General features: G+C 40.8%; 1 protein-coding gene across 3 annotated transcripts; it reads right to left on the bottom strand.

Moving 5' to 3' along the window:
- Positions 1-1,275: 1,275 nt before the first annotated feature.
- Positions 1,276-20,706, bottom strand: crtc1a (CREB regulated transcription coactivator 1a). Of its 3 annotated transcripts, none has more exons than XM_026150099.1 (15): positions 20,516-20,706; positions 17,357-17,473; positions 15,765-15,890; positions 14,013-14,074; positions 13,506-13,600; positions 12,574-12,659; positions 12,448-12,488; positions 11,788-11,978; positions 11,497-11,642; positions 11,276-11,368; positions 8,411-8,509; positions 6,889-6,993; positions 4,232-4,315; positions 3,938-4,115; positions 1,276-3,180 (listed from the first exon to the last, which is right to left on the bottom strand). In XM_026150099.1, the coding sequence occupies exons 1-15, from the start codon at positions 20,639-20,641 to the stop codon at positions 2,975-2,977; spliced, it is 1,755 nt and encodes a 584-aa protein (XP_026005884.1). In that variant the 5' UTR covers positions 20,642-20,706; the 3' UTR covers positions 1,276-2,974. The 3 variants fall into 3 exon arrangements, with proteins under 3 accessions (XP_026005884.1, XP_026005885.1, XP_026005886.1); XM_026150100.1 differs by having other exon boundaries at positions 8,411-8,506; XM_026150101.1 differs by lacking the exon at positions 6,889-6,993.

Raw genomic sequence — 20,706 nt, 5'->3', positions numbered from 1 at the left:
AAAAAAAAACACAAAACAAAAAAACAAACGGAAATAAAGAACCCACAAAAGATGTCAGGCTCACTATAAAGTCTGGAGGTCCAGCAGAGAATATAGAGCCACAATGACATATTGCAGCACAGTATTTCTCAGTGCATTTTCTTACTTTGACATCATATCACATAAAGCACGAAAAACATTGTTCCTACCATACAGAAATATACAAAGCTAGTCTATAGATTTACAATGACATAATCAAAACTGTGTGGGTGTTCCACGGGAAAAAAAGCGCATACTGGATATTGCGGTATAAAACACAGTATCAAACGACGGCTTCTACATGTGCATGAAAGGCTGATTACCACATATCTGATGCTTTTAGGCTTCACTTAGCAGTCACGTAACGTGCCTATACACGATGCAGAATCAAAGAGAGACAAAAGACGAGTTTAGCGAACAAGGGGAAAAAAAACAAACGCTTGCTTAGACAAACAAAACCGACCTAACCCTTAAAAATAAAATAAAATAAATTGTTAAAAAACAAGCCATAAAGAGAAAACACTTAAGGAGATTCGTGCAGTCACAAAATTATTAAAATAGAAAAACAACCACCCCACTTTCCCACAGTGATAACTAGAACGCAGGATCACTGACCAACATGATGCATCTGAAATATTAGAGTTTTGTTGTTGTTTTTTAAAGGAAAAAGCTTAAAAATCTAATTTTAAGATTCAATCATAGTTTTGTGTTGCATGAAAATAAATATGCTGGCACAGGGTTCCTCGACGCACATCGACAGACGCGATGTTTCAGGAACATAACAGCCAAATAGTGTCCTGGGAATGAATCTATATCTATTTTACATTTTATTCTACCTGCACTGAACTGCAATATTAATTCTGCAAAATACTTTTCAGGGACTGACTCATCCCATCTGGCACAGTATTACAATAACACTTACTGCAAATGTCCAATGCACTATTTTTGTAACTTGAACCGTGGTTTGTTTTTCTTTTTTTCTTTTTTTTTTTTGCTAATTAATAATTTATTACAAACGTCTTCGAGCATTGTTTCGTTTTCTTTATTACGACATGATGCAGTCAGAGCTGCAGAGACACGACAGACACACCTGCGTGCAAAAAATGTAGGAAAGAAAAATGTGTAACAGTGTAACAAAATACTCACCGACTGAGTAACAACTCAGCTCTCTTCAATAGATTTTTTTATAGAAGTTTTCAAAAATAACTATAATTCAATTTGCTTTTTTCATTTGTCTTTTCTTTTTTCTTCGTCTTCTTTTTTTTTTTTTTTTTTACAAGAAGGCAAGTTTTATCAAAGACAGGACAGACAGGTCCAGTGCACATAACAGTCACGAGGGTAGGTGGGGATGGGGGGTTTGGTATATACACTCTGAGAAATCAGTGTTTTAAATAAATGCATAAAGTGCAATAATGAGACACGTTTCTGAATGAACTCAAAGGACCCATCTACTGAAACACGCACTGATTTCACAGAGGATTTTTAAAGCACGAAAGCATACGACTACGAGAGCGACCAGAGCGATACGGAACGAACTGATAAAGGGCACGGACAACACGAGCGCTACGAGAAAACGGATACATAGAGTCGCTGTAGTGCCAGGGAAACGAGCAAAGCAACACATAAAACTTAAAGCAGGATGTCATATCTGCTTTGGGGAAACAATATGTGTCCTTAAGGACATAAAGGCTAGTTATGAGAGGCAATGAGGATGACAGGATGGCAACAACATGGTTGTACAGATGTGACCTAAATACATTCTCTTTGTATCAACAATTCTGTTCTATTATAGAGGCAGTTCAATTGTCTGGAAAAATATACATATATATATATATATAGATATTTCAACTACGCTGAGGTCACATCTTTGGGAGTAATCCTGTGTGCCACGCTCAGTGTGCCTTTTCCCCCCACCATCTCTACACCTCACTAGTCTGAAAGAACGGAAACAGTTTCAAAAGTAACATGGCACGGTCGCCGTGCGTCCTCTAAGAATCCTGCACGCTGCCTTCCTGCATATAAGGGTTCGATGTGTGTGTTTCATTTTACAGTCCCAAATCGATCGCTGTAGTTTTGCATAGATACCGTTACGCAAACTCTAATCACATTCTGTACATGTAAAATATAAAACAAAGCCTGTAAACATCTAGCTCGTATTCCTCATTTATCCGTTTAGGTGCGATAAATGAAGTTGAAAAATGATATGGTAGTGACGACACAACGGCGGATTACGTAGGCCAAACCACCTGTAAAAAATTACTCCATCCCTAAAATGCTTCTTTGTTTTTTTCCCCTCTTTCTTCCTCATCTACATAAGAGTCATCTTTGCATGAAAACCAAAATGTAGACGCTATTAAGGCAAAACAAGTATGCACAGTGATTTGTGATTTCATGCATAAACTGATGACCGCCACTGACTATGATAAAAATCAAAATTCACCATTCCCTAAAAATAAATGAGCTTGCAAAAGGGTGACTCATCGCCTCACCGGGGCTTCCATTACAGCTTGGGACAGAGGGAGGTTAAGCTCAACAGGTGTTTCCTCTGAGTCATCAAGCTACTCTATGTTAACAGCCGTGCGATCGCTATAGTGTGATTTATTACGGGTTTGCTCTACAGACATAGTTTAGTCAGTCATTGATGGAGAATTAGAGACCGGGCTGTTTATGCCCCCAAATTTTCATTAAGCTTCCTCGAATAAAAAACAGGTATATCATCTAAATCGCAACAGGATCCATCACAAAAGGTAGTGAGAGAACCATTAAAGGGAAGCTAGCAGCAGTCTTTAGAAACATTTTAAGAGCTCATTTGTGGGAGTCGATTGTGTTGGGTCGTGTGGAATTGATGCTCAGCCCAGATGAGGCCTTTGATCAGCCTGATTCTAGATACCTTCTCCTCAGAGACCCTCGGCTTTAGGTAGCAGAGTTCACACACCTGTTACACCCGCTACTTTTGTTACAGCCTGTCAAGGCGAAATGCATCCTCGGTGGCGGGATCGGTGAGGACCATGTCCGGGTCATTGAGCATGTGCAGGCCATCCAACGTCAGCGGGTCGATTTTCAGATCGTCCAGCGGGAACTGAGAGTCCACATCAAAGCTGACATCTGTGGGCAGGGAGCCAGACAGGTCCTTGGGCAGGCTGGGTGGAGACTCTCCACTCACTGTGGAAAGACAACAAGAAAAAAAAAAATACTATTCATCTCACTGAGGTTTCTAAGGAAGAGAAGGAAGGCTAAAATTAGAGACAACTTCAATGAAAACAAAAGAATGCAGAGGAGTGTGGGTTATGATTTGATAACAACTTAAGGGGACAGCTTGGCATCATAATTACATATCTAAGTGAAGCTGATTATTAGGAGGGCTAATTTTTTAAAAACTAATAAAGGCAAACCTTAAGAGGATGGTTATCTTTGAATCTACATGCAGATAAGTGTTATACGTCTCTGCAGCATTTAACAATGTCAGAGCTAACATTCTAGTGATTGAATGACAGGTAACCCGCTACTTTCATACTGCTCAGACCATAAATAATCAAGTTGGACTTTCATTTTTTTTATCCTGTGATTTATGCCCGATTTAGACTTCTGTGGGAAATCTACGTCGTAACTTCCGTCATAACTGCAACCACCTTTTTTATCCTTGATGTGCAACTCGTGAGAAATGTAACAACACGTCGGGTTGCGGCAGCATGCAACGACTGAATGACAAAGTGCTGTTGCTTCCATCCATTATACAAATCCAGTAATCAACCAAATCATTGTGAAGCTTCTTCTGTTCAGTTACTGTCACAAGACCCACAAGAAAATGTGAATCACAAGCGTTCCTCCACACTTGGATCTACCAGTTCTACACTTTAAAGTCTGGGTCTCTGCCTTAACAGGCCACTCGCTGCATGTCTTGAGAAGCCGTGTGAAGCACCTGTGAGAATGATGTTGGGGATGTTGCCATGGCTACTGTATCCAAGCTGCTGCGAGTCCTGAGGGTTGCAGTGGCCAGTCAAACCCATCATAAGAGCCTGGGAGTAATTGAGGGTGGAGTTCTGGTTGTACAGGCTGTCAGAGCTGATGGGGGTCTCCATCATGTTGAACTGCTCCAACTGGCAATCCCAAAAGAAAGAAATAATGCAACAAGTCCCTGAAGTAGGAGAAAGGTAAATGCAGGAAAAACATGCGAAGATGATTGGTTTCTATCTGACACGGACAGAGCCTGTACCTGCTGTGAGAGCGCACTGGCTTGAATGGAAGGCAGCTGCTGGTCGTAGAAGTCTGCAAACACGCTGCCCAGTATGGAGTTGTGCTGCAACAACAAACAAGCAGTGATCGGTTTATTATAGATGTAGGTCAAAATTACAAGTGCGCACCATATATATGAGCATATATATGTATTGCATCAAGGCTTCAGACATAATACATTAAACAAAAAACACGGGATATACAAAACGAGACAGTCAAAGCAGCTAGAACACTGCAACATGTCACAACGTCTGGAAATGTGTGAGGTTTTTAATGTACAAATGCCCACCCAGTTTGCATATGCCAACACATTAAGTGTTTTTATGTGAATGATGCACCATCAGCGTATTTATTTTATCTTTTGTGTTTTAAAAAGAAAAAAATCTCGGAATTACAGCACCGTCTAGGCAATAAACTACCAGATGTTTTACTGGAATTTTACACATTTATCATGTAGTTTCACTGGTCTGACCCACTAACGATCAAAGTGGGCTGCATGTTTGACACCTCGGGTCTAGACAACCAGATACAAAGGCTTAGAATAATTAGGATTTTTTTTATATGCCTCTATAAAATGCTTATAGCCGATTTTCTTTCATGAGGAGGCCTTCACAAGTCTTTGAGCATCTGCCATAACGTTTTGCACATTTGTGTGACATTACTGCAGCACAAACCTTTTCATTTTAATTGCACAAAAACGATTTAAAACCTGCAAAAAATAAAAGAAAAAAACAGTTGTAGTAATCTGCAGATATGTAAATAAATGTATTATATGATAAAATAAATAAATAAATGGCTTAATTAATCACACGAGGCAAAATCTTTCAATATCAGCTGCCGATATCTTACAGCTCTCTGTATACATAATACACTGAAATGCAAACCGGCCAAACGCCCCAAATCGTCTACGTAAGGACAACAAAAGGAAAGCCTTACATGAAAAAGGAGCTTCCTCTCCTGCCTTCTGGCTTCCACGTTTTAATTAAGACAAACCAAACAGGATGTAATGTGCGTTAAAATTAAGGGAATCACTGAAAATGTAATCCCCTCTGTGGCTTTATTCTCCCCTCCACCGACTCATCCAGCGCAAGCTAATTCTCTTGAAATTCCTCATTTGAATGTCCTCATCGAATCAGCAGCAGGAATTCTCCCGTTTCATTGTGGCCTCTTAATGTATAAGTAATTGGATCATATTCTCAGTCTGTGCTCCACCTAGTTCTAAACCACATTATCTGTGTGCGCTGCACAACTCCCCACGGGGCAGAGCAGGTTAACAAGAGAACACAGACTGTTGGTTGTGGTTTGGCCCGTGGATAACCTCGGGACTACGAGTGAGCCACTTCAGCTCTGGAAAGGCCCGAGTTGGGAAAGCAAACATATAGAAATGCACACACAGCATGAATCAACTCTGTCACTCGCCACGTTCCTCTCTCTCTCCACATCTCAAACACACAAGGGCATGTTTAAAAGTCAGAAACTATAACTTCAATCTTTGGACCAGTAAAGGCTTACTAGATGGCACTTTTAAAGGTGTAATTCAAGACAGTATTTAAGAAAGAACACTTAGCAATAAGCGATTAAAAGATTATCAGCACTACCTTTTGCAAATCTTACATGCTTTTACTAAGTCTCACGCACATCACTGACAGCCCTAATCCATGTTTACCTTGGGTGTGTTCAGTTTATCTTAATGCACTACATTGCAAGCAAGGTTCAGTTTGCACAGCTTTTCCTGAAAAATCCTTCGAAGGGGATTAATACCTCCCTTGATCCTCACCCATTCCCCCCCATGCTGGTGCAAACCCACAATAAACACAGAGATCTGACAAACATGGGAAAGAACAAAACAAACTCCACTTCACAGTCTAATAAGCAAGACTGGGAGGGAAACGGTGGAGTTGCGATGCAAATACCACAAAAAGCAGCAGAGGAGGAGGAAGGTCAGGGACACGGCTACATCACAAAACACATCAATGACACTAAGAGACTGCTTAAAGAGACTGGTGGTCAGATCTGGGCAAAACAAGAGCTGCTCAGGGTTCACAGTTTGTCAATGCTTAATGGGATCATTCAGATCAGGAATAGAACTTTTTAATGCACATTTTCTATGTATATATTATTAACTTTAAGTACACACAGACAGCTTTCTCCCAGAGTATTTCCTTCACTGCGCGGTTTCACTTCCTCTTATGTCAAGCATGGAAAACACATCAGTGATTTATAAGGTTAATGATGCCGCTGTGCATGTCGGTAGACTCAGACTCAAAGAAACCCCAGGATTTCCTGCTATTGCTCGTTAAAATGTCAACTAATAGAGGCTGCACTGTGTTTTATCTACTTATTAGATACTAATAGATATTATTCTTTTTTGGCTTATAAAACACAGAAAGTAATCATATGTAAATGCATAAATAATGACAATACAATTAACTTAAGGGGGGGAAATGCTTGTTTTGATGTTATGGGTCTTGCTGAAGGGCTCGCTTTTTATTTTATTTTTTTTTGCCCAGATCTGTATCAACAAGAAAAAGCTGCACGGAGTCCTACTCAGCAGAGATAACCACAGCACTACGATGCAAGGGACGGTGATGTTTATACAAAGCGAGCCAGCAGCTCGTTCAGTCCATACGCCCTTACTTGAGGCGAGCCTCCGGGTGAGAAGCCTTGATTGGAGACGGGAGAGGTTGGAGATTGATTGGCAGAGGATCCAACCCTACTGCGGTACTGTTGAAGGGACGAGGCCTGATACAAGAGGATACATTTGAGTTATTCACACTGGAGGCCGTCGTTTTGTTTCCCCCCCTCGTTCGTTGTGTGTAACTCTTCTCCTATTGAACAAGGAGCTTTGGTTAACCATGTCTGTGGTGTTTTTCTTGCAGGAGACTGGCGATCAGAGGAATATTGAACCTGTGCATACTTGTAGCTAATGCTGAAATGTAATTAGTATGATCACAATATGTGACGAGTGATGTGTAGATCTCACGTCAGTGGAGTAGTAGAAAAAAAAAAGAAAAGTGAAAGACTGAGTACTACAGGGGATTAATTAGTAAGAATATCGCTGGAAATTAAACCTGAGCAAGTGAATATTTTAAAAATAGTGACCAGGGAAAACCCACTCTGCTATCTCTTGTTCTGTCCTATCATCAGATGTTTTTTATACTGTCTAACAAAATTTAAAAAAAGTACTATAAAACCTTCCAAGTAAGCAACAGATACGCCATCAAGTAATTGAGATTTATCAAATGAGGCTGATAATGTTTAATCATTTACAAGTCAACGAGGCGTTCAAACCTTTAAACTCCTAAACTATTAAAAGATAAGTTACCAAAATAATGGTAGCATGAGATGAGAGCGATAAAAAGGAGTTCAAGGTCTGTGGATAGAGCTATAAACCGGTGACCTGGTCAGTGGCGTCGAGTAAACCTGTTTGAACTCGCCTGAAAATGAAAGAAGGTCATGTTTTCCTTGACATTACTTTGACTGTAAAATGATAAAAACATTTCCTTATTAACGGTTTAATAACAAGAATACAAGTCTAAGATCCAGATCCCAGCGAGCTTCCTCTGCGTTTTCCGTGACCTCACGCCGCACAGTCTTTTACGGAGATGAAGAGAATGTAGGCCACTTCATTTCTGCAGTAATCCAAACACATTCCCATCGCAACAGTAGAGCGAAGCAGCGAGAGCCTAGATCTGAAGGAGAAACAGCGCCTTACAGAAGCTTTCAGATTCACGGATGTTTTGCGAATCTCTTTGTGCATTTTTTTACATTCTGCTTTAGTGGTTTTTGGGGGGGACTTGAACTCTGCAGAGAAACAAAGAAATTCTGGGACTGCAAAATTATGGTTTTGTATCATAGTTAAAATAACAAAGAAAGAACAATTGCACTGTCACACACAGTCCTATTTTCACGTCGTTTTTTTCCCCCCCAAGCAAAACGTCTGTTACAAAACACACTCTTGGACAACTTCACGTCACAGCTGAACGTCTACGAGATCAGTTCTGATTACTTCGACGTGGCAGTGTGTTCGCGAAACCCCGAGCCCAACACGTTAACACCATCTGAAAACAGTTCTTTGGGAAAACTGGGAACCAGCCAAGGAGAACCAGTCATCACTGGGTTGTTGTTGCAACAAATCAGCGAGACACAGACTGCTCACCGCGTTCATGTCGATGGTCATGTTGGTTTGCGAGGACGCCTGGTTGTCTGACGGGGAGCAGGAGTTCACCGAGGACGGCAGCTGGACCAGACCCGCCTGCTGGAAAATAAGCAGTGGACTCATAAATAGATAACTAATCTTTAAGCACCACTGTATAATTTTAATGCTTGCTTATCACACACGCATTATATTCATATCTTATTTTATTACATCTTGGCAGATATGAAAACACATCAAAAGAAGAAAAAAAAAATCACATAAAAGGCTACAAGTTGCCTTTTATGTGACATTTTTAGGAGTTTAGATTTTAGAGTTTTATATGTTTTTGTTGAATTTTATTGTCAAAGATCATGCCAAAATGTAAAAAAAACACACACATAAACTTTCTAGTTAAAGGTGAAGAGTCTGACCTGACTATGCACAAGGACTGCTGCACTGACAATCTCCTGTGAAATGTCTTTTTTCCCAGACCCCGAGGCAGCAGGGATATGGTTTTACTTTTACCCCTCTAAGTAAATCATTGTGTATTTTTTGTCAAAATGTTATACTTGCGTCTCATCTGTTGTTCTGGGAGTTGAGACACACGAACAAAGATTTTAGCAAGTTAGCGAGATCTCCGCAGGTGTTTTGCAGTTGGCCTTGGGTTCTTTGTACCTTCTTCAGGACCGCGTGTATTCGCACTTGCTGTGATCCCAATAGCCCCACGTCATTATCTCCTCTGTTTATTTCATTGTGGACCGATGAACGCCTAGATTCTTGGAAATGTGTCTGTAGCTTTTAAGAGGTTTGTGCAAAAACCCAGCGAGAAAGCTTTTGTGACTGAGTCATAGTTATCACAAGAGAAAACTCTCTATGGCTTTCTTACTGAGAACAACCTCTACAACCCACACTTCTAGTCTCATCTTCATAATTGGAACACCTGAATCCAAACAGCTTTTGGAGAAGCAATTAGCAGGGATTCACTTTTTTTTTTTTTACAGCCTCTCTGATAATAACTCAGTATGTTGAATAAAGACATGGAAAGCACAGTTGTTGGTGCGTTTTTATTTTTAGTCAACTGTGGCAAAAATGAAGATCTGCTCAAAAAGTAATCAAAGTAAATGAAATAAAAGCAGACGTGACAGGAATATCAAAGAGTTTGCGAAGTTTTCTTCCAACTAACTGGTAACTGAAATCATCATAGGTTTTATTATTTATTTGGAACCTTATTAAAAAAATATAGTTATAATAATTCATTTATGAACTGCTGCTCCTATAACTCTGGTGTGGTTATTCTCTAATTCCATCTCATTAAACATCTCAACAATAGAGAGGTGACTGAATCACAGACGAGTAAACGTAAGTAAGTCAAAGTAAGTCGAATGTTCCCATGAGAGCCAAAACGCATCATCGTCATTAAATGCAGTTTATCTTTTTTTCCCCTCATTTTTCATCTTACTCACTCATTCACAATCTGGATGCTATCAATCTAATTAAAAAGCAGCAGCAGCTGCAGATAAACATTAAGTCTGAGATCTTAAAGTCTGGCTAACATCAAAGTTTTGTAATATTCTTTTTTTTTTTTTTTTAATGGGCTGTGGAAAAATGCATTTTCATTTCAGTTAAACATGAACGGCTTCATGATTACAGTTTGTTAGGACACGTGTTCAGTAACATTTAACATAAAGCTATAGTTTCAAATGATTTAGCGTTCATGTGATAAACAGAGATAAAATGTATGAACATTCTTAGAATGAAAAGAATGAAAACATTCATAAATCCAAAAATATTGGAAGAAGTTGGAAAGACTTGGAGATTGGGATTAGCTGTACTTGCATTAATAAACATAATCCCGAGATTGGAGGCTTAGGGAGCTGACAGACTGATGAAATGGAAAGCAGACCACAACGCCAACGTCACAAACTGAAACACAGCAACAGGTTTGTAAAGGAATGGACTCGATCCTAATTTCCAGTGAAACTTCCTGAGGTCTATACCACAGCCACTGAAAATTCAGGACTCTGATTGGCTGGAAGACCCAGAATAACTTTTACTAAGTAAATTATTTCATCAATTCCAAAATTTAGACTTAACTTCAGATGATAATGACTCATTCTCTACTACTACCAATAACAAACATGATCAGACGCTTCTCTGTATGTTGTACATGACATGACAAGTTCGAGAGTGCGATTCGAGTGTGAATCCACTGCAGCTACTATAGCGGACCCAAGAAATATAATTCCTTATAAGGAAGAGTTTAAGGAACGGCTGCGGCAGAAAAGAGAAAACCGGAGAGGAAATGCAACCAAAACTGCGGAGAAAATGAAAAGATGTCCACAAACCACGGGTAAAAGCGAGGGAGTGAGAGAGAAAGTGAGTCAGTGTCAGGGGGAGGGGGCAGCGATATGCAACATCTGCACTGGCAGCATGTTGTGTAGGAGAGCACGTTGCTGAAAGTTTCCCATTATCTTTTCGGCTTCAAATAACTCTGACCTAAGGTGATAGACATTCTAAGAGGAAGTGACTAGCAGTGATTTGGCTTTAGCGGTGGGCAGAAAGCAAGTTAAACTACTCTCAACTCTGAGGTGATTGTTTGAAGTAACTAACAACAGGGCAGGGCGACCAACTGTCAGCTGTAAAGCGGCAGACAGTGAGCGAATTGCTTCATATGCAGATGGACTAACGCTCAGCGATCCTCTGGATGTTTAAAACGGGTAAATGAAAACAAAACGAGCCACACGTCCGAGTTAAACAACTGCTGTTGACTCATTCATTGATTTTTTTTGGCAAGTGGTCATAATACTATATAAAACTGGATGTTCGTACATATGAATGAGATGAAGTTTATTATGTTTTGAGCTGTGGCTTTGGATAGAAACTCACTTGCTGGTTTGGGTGTGTCTGGGACGACGGCTGCTGGCTGAAGAAGGCGTACTGGGACAGCTGCTGCTCCAGGTTCATGGCATTAATGGCTGCCTGTTGGGAGCACGGCACTTTATATGACAGAAACCTCAAAAAGCATTCATTTCAGTATTTGTAGCCTGCCTACAAATCATGGCACTGTTTCTATGTCTATTAATGTACAACGCTTTCCTCTTGAGTACCTGGGAGAGAGTGAGAGGTGGAGTTGTTGGGGAGAGCTGCAGGTTCTGGTGCTGGTGGGAGTCTCCCGCGTTCAGGATGAGAGGAATCACACTATCCTGCCCGGCCTGGATTTCCATGGCTACTGTGGGTTGAGACGTGTTCACTCCTACCCAGCACAAGAAAACAGTTTCCTTAAAGACCCAACTTGGCACCAAACAAGTGGCAAATGCTGAAATCCAAGATCCTTCATATCCTGCACATAACTTTAAGATATGTCCAGAGAGAACAGAGGAGAGAGTGCTTATTACCACCTTGTGTGTTACCCAGAGCCTGCGTGCTGCTCTGGGAGCCGAACGAGGCGGCAGCTGGGTCGTCGTGGTCGAGCGGGGTGGGCAGCGGAGGAGGGAACTGGATGTTGGTCAGATCGGGAAGAGAGCCGCCAGTGTTGTGGGCTGCTGGTTTCATCGAAGCGGTCAGCTGCTGTTCTGGAGACGGGAAAATGCTGCAGAAAAACAGATGGGTGCCGTAAACTCTCCAGCGATGACATGCTCGATATACTCGGTGATGAAATAGCAGAACCGCCAACACCAGTAGCTTATTCAGATTACTTGGAAATGTCTCCCGAGGCAAACAAGTCCAGAGATATTTGGACTTCATGCATTTGGCCCAGGGTATTTTTGCAAATCTTTTGGCTCCACACTCTCATTCCTTTGGCAGTTGAGCGAGTCAAAATGAAAATGTTGAACTACAGTCAGATGCTTTCAGTTCAAAACTACGCTTTATTCACACCCATTCATCAGATTTGTGTACACACGTACCTAGCCGAAGCTTCCTTTCTGGATTTAAACACTATATCGTAACAGTGAGACCAACGTGCCCCCCAAAAATATTTACACTGAAACATAATTTCATTGTGTTACTCAGACTATAGAGGAAGGTATCCTTAGACAACCTAAGACATTAAAACTCACTGGATTCCAGGAACTTTGCAGGGCTTGGATCTTGAAATGTTCTAAAGTGGGAAAAAAAAAGACAACTAGTGTATCAGGAAGACCAGTGAGATACTCAAGTGAAAAACATTTTGTGTGAAGATTTACTTTTTTGCTGTCCCAGTTATGTTTCTGTCCATCTTCATCCACCTCTTGTTTAATTGCTTCAGACCCCGGTACAGTGAGTAGGAGGACTGGGGAGAGCAAGAGCGAGAGCGAGAGATGGAGAAATTAAAAAATAAATCTCCTCAATCTCTTGGATCTACAGATGTCCTGCCTGTTGAAGCTCATAATAACTGCCTTCATTTAATCAGATCAAGTGAGTAAGTGCAGTCGTTAATGTATGTAGCGTCAAGTTACAACATATATATACATGAATTTATATATATCCAAGCACTATTGCATTGTAAGGTACAAAATGATGACAAGGTACCCAGCAATTCCCTTTGAGTAAGCACTTGATGACAGTGGGAAGAAAAGGTTCCTTTAAAAAGAGGAAAAACAAAAACAAAAAAAGAAAGTAGACAAGAAGTGTGACATTAGTAAAAGAAAAAAGAATTCTGAATGCAAATAATGGGTAAAAGCACAAGCACTTCTCCAAGATGATACATACAAATTCAACCAAAGTGCTTCTAAAATTGACATAATTCCCCTCACATGGCCATTAGGAGCGAAATTCACATGGTACTTGAATGCGCACCATCTGCACAGCAATCAATTTTCCTCCTCTTGCCTTCAAAGCCGCATTCAAACCCTTTCATCATACACTGGAGGGCGCTTCCACTGAGTCGTCAGGAGAAAGCAACAAAATACCACAAAAACTAAACAGGATCACAAAAAAAAACAAAAAAACAAATAACACTGAATTCTGCAGATAATGCAAAAAAACACTAATTTAAAAAGCACATATAGACTAATTCAAGGCAGAGTTAAAAGCTCATTTCATGCAGGGTGTCTGTATGAAGTGAGCTGACACACACCACACTAATGAACATGTCTCTTACACTACATGACGAGAACATCTTCGAAATCTTGTGTACCTCGTTTTGGCTGCAGCTCCTGTGATCCTCCAGTGAAGGAGGCCTGCTGGGCAGGAATTAGTGTGCACTGATGCAGTGCTGAGTCAGAGTTTGTCCTGCAGCACAAGAATTTTAAACTCACATAAGGCGATCTATAGACAAAATCTACCCGAATAGCACAAAAAAGTACATAGTGGGCAACTACAGCACTGCGCGACAACAACATCACATGCAGCAGTCAGTTATTTTTAAATGTTTAACACTAGAATAAGGACACTGGAATAGTTTTAAGTGTAAATATAAACATTTCAATAATTTTTCTCAATGGCAGAAACTGTGAAAGTCATTAAATATGTGACAATGCAGAAGGATTTCACAGTCAGAGTGTTAGCCTCTTGGGTCTTTCCACTCTGAATGTGTCTTGCGTTATTATCTGAACACGTTTCTTCATGACAGGTGAAAAAAAAATGCATTTAGTTGCAAGAAGGCCATGCCGAGACATTGTGTCATTATCAGAGACCGTCTTACCTCCTCCAACTAGTATCAGGTGGCGGCGAGAGATATACTGAGCCATATGGACAGCTGTCAATGTGACATCGCAGGTTAAGAAATAACAGCTGGAGAATAAAGCCTTGGCAGAATCAGTGTACTCTCTTCTGTGAATTCAAAAAATAAATAAATAAAAAAAGCACTGTGCTTGGTGATCTTCTACAATACAGGGTACACTTTCATTACCTACAGGCCGAAGTCTTTTACCAAAATGCCCACAAAGAGTTTGATTAAGATCTAAAAATCTGAAATCAAGAAGCACTTCCGTTTCAAAAGCTAGCTGAATACAACAGCATTATTAATGAAAAGGTGTTAATAATTGCTTGTTCTGCACTGTGTATTTTCCAATAATGCTACCACGAAGGAGCATTTAAACACAAATGTATATTTTATGCATATATTAAGCTTTAAAAAACAATAATACAGTTTAAAGATTTGCATTGACTTCTGCTGGAGAATGATGAGAGCCCGCAGGTGGTTTCACTTATACTGTGTGATTAGTCCTGTTCTCAGAACTGTGTGGGTGTGTGCAGACTATGGTTTATTAACATCTCCACGATGCTAATGTTCAGCTGTTGACACCATGTTATTCCCAGCCAAACTCCTCCCACTGAATATTTATCATAATACATGAAATCTCTGTCTGTCTGTGCGTTGGTTTCTTTGTCCACCAACTCCTCCGAGAGCATTAGAAGATGAGCAACCAAACCTGTGCACACAAGTTCATCTTAGGCCCCGGAAGGTTCTTATCTATATCAGATACTGCGGCATCATCGCATTGCCTAGCAACCACCCAGCAACAGTTTGAAACGATCCATTTTTTTGCACTTATGCACCTTATAAAAGCACTGTATCGTTTGTATTTCACAACAGTAACATTTAATTTGTATTCGCAAAAGCTAAATTATGCATGACACATTATGATGGCATCGTGTTGCCCCGCAACCACCTAGCGACAGGCTAAAATGACCTGTTTTTAGGCTTCATGCATCTACAGCAGTTTATGAGACATCCCTATCGTTTTTCATTTCAAAGCTACTTCTCATTTGAATCCACAAAAAGCTGAAATATTCATGCCTAGTAAGCACCTAGGAATGGGTTAAACTGACCCATTTTTAGGATATTAACATGTTTCTTTGTTTTTTCTCAGTGTGATTAAGTATATCAGGCTTCCAACAGCATGAACAGGCCAAAACAAATACTGTAGCATGGGGCATGCATTGGTAGGATAACATCTGTGTAAATTCCTAATAATCTGCAGAAATGCCACTCTACTGCTCCTAAAGAAAAATTTGACCGAGTGAAGTTTTGACCAAGCACTCTGATTTAAACTGAAGCTCAGAAACCAGATAAAAATGGTAATGGTAAATGGCCTGTATTTATATAGCGCTTTACTAGTCCCTAAGGACCCCAAAGCGCTTTACATATCCAGTCATCCACCCATTCACACACACATTCACACACTGGTGATGGCAAGCTACATTGTAGCCACAGCCACCCTGGGGCGCACTGACAGAGGCGAGGCTGCCGGACACTGGCGCCACCGGGCCCTCTGACCACCACCAGTAGGCAACGGGTGAAGTGTCTTGCCCAAGGACACAACGACCGAGACTGTCCAAGCCGGGGCTCGAACCGGCAACCTTCCGATTACAAGGCAAACTCCCAACTCTTGAGCCACGATCGCCCCAACATTAAACAACACTTCACCCAACAGGCAGCATAAAAGGATATCTGTCGTCCGTGTTTGTCAACAGACAGGGGTTTCCGGTGGGGCGATGTGATGCGGTTCCGATCGCGGTAGACTCTTTCCACCAATCCGTGGTGTCGCGTCGACCTGTTCATGTCGAGCCCTGAATTCTGACAAATAAAGACAAGGAAAAAAATGGGTAATGAACTGGGCAAATTGCAAACATTACTTTTCAGCTCCTCACCGGCCTGCACTATTAGAGCTGAATGTGTAACAATAACAAGAGAGTTTTTGAGGTCATTAATCTACAAAAAGCACTGCGGCAGCCACGGTAGTCAGCACTTTACCTCAGTTACACTGCTCTTGGCCAGCAGAGAATAAACACTTCCTATGAGCATGTAGCACAGGAATGAAAGGTAAAGTGGTCCGGGGTGAAAAGGATGGGGGAAGACTGGAAAAAGAAAATCTGAAATGTGTGCATTATGTTCTACGCGTGTTCTTCAACTTGTTTGTTTGTTGTTTTTTTGAGGGTTGTCATTTCATTGGCAAAGAAAATTAAAACTACGAAACTGCATTACATTTTCCTTTTTTTTAAAAGGTTGGTATCTTGTTCCATTTGTCTGAAGCTATTCCGTGGAAATTTCAAGGACAAGGGCTTTTTAGCCCACATGACAGATGTTTTCTGTCTTGCTGTGCAGCTTCAGTGCCTTTCAAGCAAGAGACTGTTTCCAGCACTGGCTGAGAGAATAAAACATGGAGAAGCTCTTCTTTCTCATATACACAGACTGACACACTAAGCAACGCAGCAGTCGCGTTGCAGATAGCACTGAACGCAATGATTTTTTCTTTTTTTATTTCCCCAAATAAAATGAAACCTATTATTCAGAACAAATTACACACAACCTCCTGACCCTTTTTCCCTTCAATTTCTAACATTCATTATTGTGCAATATCAGTTTTAAGGCTTTCACTGAAGACTGACATTTCTTTTATGTTTCTGTCGACAATTAATGCAAATCCTTTCCTGCCACCTTTGAAGCTGCTCCTGAAAACAATTTAAAGCAATAAAAAAACTTCTGCTTCTGTTCACGTTGTTGCCGAGTGCACTGAAGCCCAGCATGAAGCTGTCTCCCTGCACATAAAACACACAATTCAAATTTGGTGTGACAGACGTGGCTTCAAGAACGTTCTTATTACGCTGCGGCAGCAACATATAAACTTCAAAGTTATTGCAGGACTGTGTACACAGTGTTTATTGGACAGAGCCTGCGCCGAGCCATGCTACAACCGTATACAAACCTAATGTAGGCTGTGGCCTTGGATACTTACACTGCCTCTAAATAAAGTATTATTTTTGTTCATATACTGCTTACATAAGTGACTTACACAAAGTATGTGACTTCCTGTAGAAGAATATTTAGTCCAGGGAAAAAGAACCTCAGGATGTCTAAAAAAAGCGACCAGTCAATACTGCAGGATATTACTTACCCATAGAGATTGGGAAAAAATGGGGGTATTTATTTATTTATATCACACAATATATTTTTGCAGTTAAGGCCACAGATTGAATTGACCTACACCAGGTATATTTTAGTTGTAAATGTGAAAGGCAAAGGAAAGATAAGCAATCCTGTACCTGAAAAGGCACGTCGATCGTGCTGTTTCCAATCTGATTGACGTTTGGCAAGGATCCTCCATAGTACTGCCCACGGTTCTGCCCCAGCTGCAAATATTTGGTCTTCTGCAACTGCAACTGCAAGAAGAACAACATCAGGTAAATCAGCAGGCATTTATGGGAAATTTAGAAAAGAAGTAAAAGAGTTTCTCGCTCGCATTAAGTCCACGCTCCAGTTACAGCGATGTAATAAATTAGCTATTAACACCCCACACGCCTAAAAACCAAGGACCAGGCCGTGATATTGTTAATAACGAGAGCTGAATATGATGTTCTGCTAGAACATTTTCTTTTTAAGTTGCATGATTGTTTCATTTACATTACAGGACTGTTTGCAGATTTTTCTTAAATTTTTTGAAGTGCTAAAAGTGAGATTTGTGGATTTTAGCGTTAAAGGAAAGGAAGATCGAAGTGGTGGAAACTAAAAGCTGTTTAATTTAGTGACAAATTTTGTTGCAAGCTCTAACGTTTACAGCTAATTTAGTGTCAAATTTAACGGTTTCTTTTTTATTTAATGTGAATAGATTATATGAATGCCAAGGTGCAAGCAAAGCAGTATAGATATAATTCAGTATCACTGAATGTGCCTGTCTTCATTTCAGAAGAAAACCCTCCAAACTGTCACTCCAGTGTTTATTTCAAAACAGCCTCCTTTTCCATGTCCAATCAGAGAACCCATGACCAGTCAATTAAATTGTCTCATGCAAGCCCACTGATTACTGTTGGCATGGCAGAAAATCTAATAATAACAATTACTATGCCTGCATCAGTGGTGTATTTTGATAAGCCTCCAACCTCAGAGTATACTTCTTTAGCTACATGAACGCAGTCTCTGATGCAACGGATTAGATACTGTAACAACAGAATATGAAGTCTGGGTCACTTTAATCACAAGAAGCCGTGTACGGAGAAAAGCACAAAAGAAAAATCAGAGTGAGAGTTGAGCATAAAGGGAGGCAACAGTGTGAAAGGGTGAAACTCTAAACCCGAGGCATCCTTCCAGCATGTCTAACTCTGGCTCAAACAAGAGCTACCTAATGTTTGTCTTTCCATTAATCACTGGAAAAGTGCATCCTTTCACCAGTTTCACTGCCCCATCTCGCAGTTTTGAAGAAAGCGATCCAGCTTCGCTCTGTTTAATGGGTTTGCTCATACTCCACCTCTCCACTGGGTTTTAATTATAGTCAGCTTGGAGGTTTTTGCATAATTTTACTGACAGCCAAAAACACACAAACGACTGATTGCATACTTAATGAAATCTAGATTAAAAAAAAAAAACATAAGGCCACAGACCTCCACCAACCTGTCGAGACATATCGTCTACAAATATGGACCTATAATAATAAAGTCATAACTCTGATGCAACTTGTTCTATTAGTTTCCAGATAAGGACGTGTTTAAAGGTAAAGCATAGGGAGGCCATTTTTCTTAACATGTATTCCCAAACTGATGATTTTTGGTTATTTGGTTACACGTAACTATGTTGCATAAGTGTAATGTAAAATGTTACATTTAAGTTACCTGTTCAAATGAAATGTACTTGATTGGTATATATTCAGTTTATACCAAGCGATTTTTGTGCGTGCTCTCACTGGCAACTTCTTTAAGATACACCTCCTCAACTGCTTGTTTATGCAAATATCTAATCAGCCAGACACAATGCAGCAACTCAGTGCATTTATGCATGTAGACCTGTCAAGTCAAGATGCTTAAGTTCAAACCAAATGGAGAAGAAAGGTTATTTAAGAGATTTTGATCGTAGTATGGTTGTCAGGACCAAGTGAGCTGGTATTTCAGTATTTCAGAAACTGGGATTTTCTAAACACCTCTAGGGTTCATAGAGAATGGTCTGAAAAAGAGAAAACATCCAGTGAGCGGCAGTTTTCTGGGTGAAAACGCTTTGTTGATGTCAAAGGTCAGTGGAGAAAGGCGCGACTGGTTCTAGCTGATAGGAAGATACAATATCCCCGAAAAAAAGTTCATTAAAACCAAAGCATGCAGAAGAAGAAGAAGCAGAAGCATCTCTGAATGCACAACATCTTTGAATCTTGAAGCAGATAGGCTACAGCAGCAGAAGACCACACTAGGTGCCAGTCCTGTCAGCTAAGAACAGGAAACTGCAGTTAAAAAAAAAAAAATCACACAGAGGATTTAAGGCACTTCTTAATGGGCCAACCCATCACTAGTGAGGTGTAGCTAACAAAGTGTCGGGTGAGCGCGTATTTCTAATAATTTTTTTTTTAAAGCAATGCACGTTTAGAAGTTTTGCACTGCAGTCTGCCATTGACTGTGAACCAGCATCCACGATATCTACTGTTACATGATACTTCTGCTTTTCTGATTCTAGAAAGACCTTTAAGTTGCTCTTTATCGTCTTCTGAGCAGACACAAACACACAGATTCAGAGAAACAGAGCTTAGATAGGATAGTGGCTGATGCTTGCAATGATGTTAAGTCCATCATATTTCCACTCAGTAGCGGTTTCCACTGAAGCCCTGCCTCCATAGGATTTATTCTGGAGGCCTGTGCTGTATGTGGCTTAAATTCCACATAATCTGCTGGCCTTCATCTTTGCCGTAAATGTCACTCATGTTGCAGTGCACACAGGCCTGAGGACCCGTCAGACAAGTTCACCGCGGTTTATATGCACAGAAACACACCTTAACATATATCCCTATATGCACCACGATTTTCTAATTCATTTTTTAAAATGTCAATCTCTACGTTCACGGATCACATCATATGCTTTAGGTTAATCGCTTCGTATCTAAGCCCACGAGATGAAGGGAAAATCGCGGTGCTGGACGCGCGCTGTCAAACACGGATGCACGCCCCTTTGCTTTACACTTGCGTGGGACAAAAATTGTAGCCAATAACTTTTAGGAAAGATGGTCCCCGCAGTACGCATCTACATTTGAGGACCGACACATCGTGTCGGCTCAGCTGGCCGTCCACCGACAGGAGAAAATCGGCCACAGCTGGCAGGAAGCGTCGTTTGTTATTGTTTACCTGTTCTGCGTGCAGCCGCGGCGCTACAAATGCCTATTTGACAGCTCGCTGAAAACAAACGGAGCGCAGACAGGAGGGAGGGAAGGAAAAGGCAGCAAACGGTGTCGTTACCCTCGCTGCTCGGGTTATGCTCAGGTCTTTCATCACTTCGTCAAACGCCGCCGTCTCCTCCGCCTGCTTCTGGTTATGTAAAGCGATTTTCTCGCTGAATTTCCGCGGATTGTTCGAAGTCGCCATGTTTCGCTCTTCTGCTCCGTTTTCCTTCAATGGTCAGCGTCAAGTAACACGGAGGGAGGACGCAC

Source organism: Astatotilapia calliptera, chromosome 18 (assembly GCF_900246225.1).
Source record: "Astatotilapia calliptera chromosome 18, fAstCal1.2, whole genome shotgun sequence".
NCBI classification, from domain to species: domain Eukaryota; kingdom Metazoa; phylum Chordata; class Actinopteri; order Cichliformes; family Cichlidae; genus Astatotilapia; species Astatotilapia calliptera.
The sequence above is the reverse complement of the archived record's forward strand: the minus strand, read 5'-3'. Positions and strand labels throughout refer to the sequence as shown.

What these genes read in the sequence shown, in the direction of transcription:
- crtc1a (XM_026150099.1), bottom strand. Translation starts at nt 20,641, where the DNA reads ATGGCGACTTCGAACAATCCGCGGAAATTCAGCGAGAAAATCGCTTTA. An exon ending in GGAGCTGCAGCCAAAACGAG is followed by an intron (nt 12,660 to 13,505) that starts GTACACAAGATT and finishes TGCTCTCCCCAG; the next exon opens with TCCTCCTACTCACTGTACCG. An exon ending in ATAACTGGGACAGCAAAAAA is followed by an intron (nt 12,489 to 12,573) that starts GTAAATCTTCAC and finishes TTCCCACTTTAG; the next exon opens with AACATTTCAAGATCCAAGCC.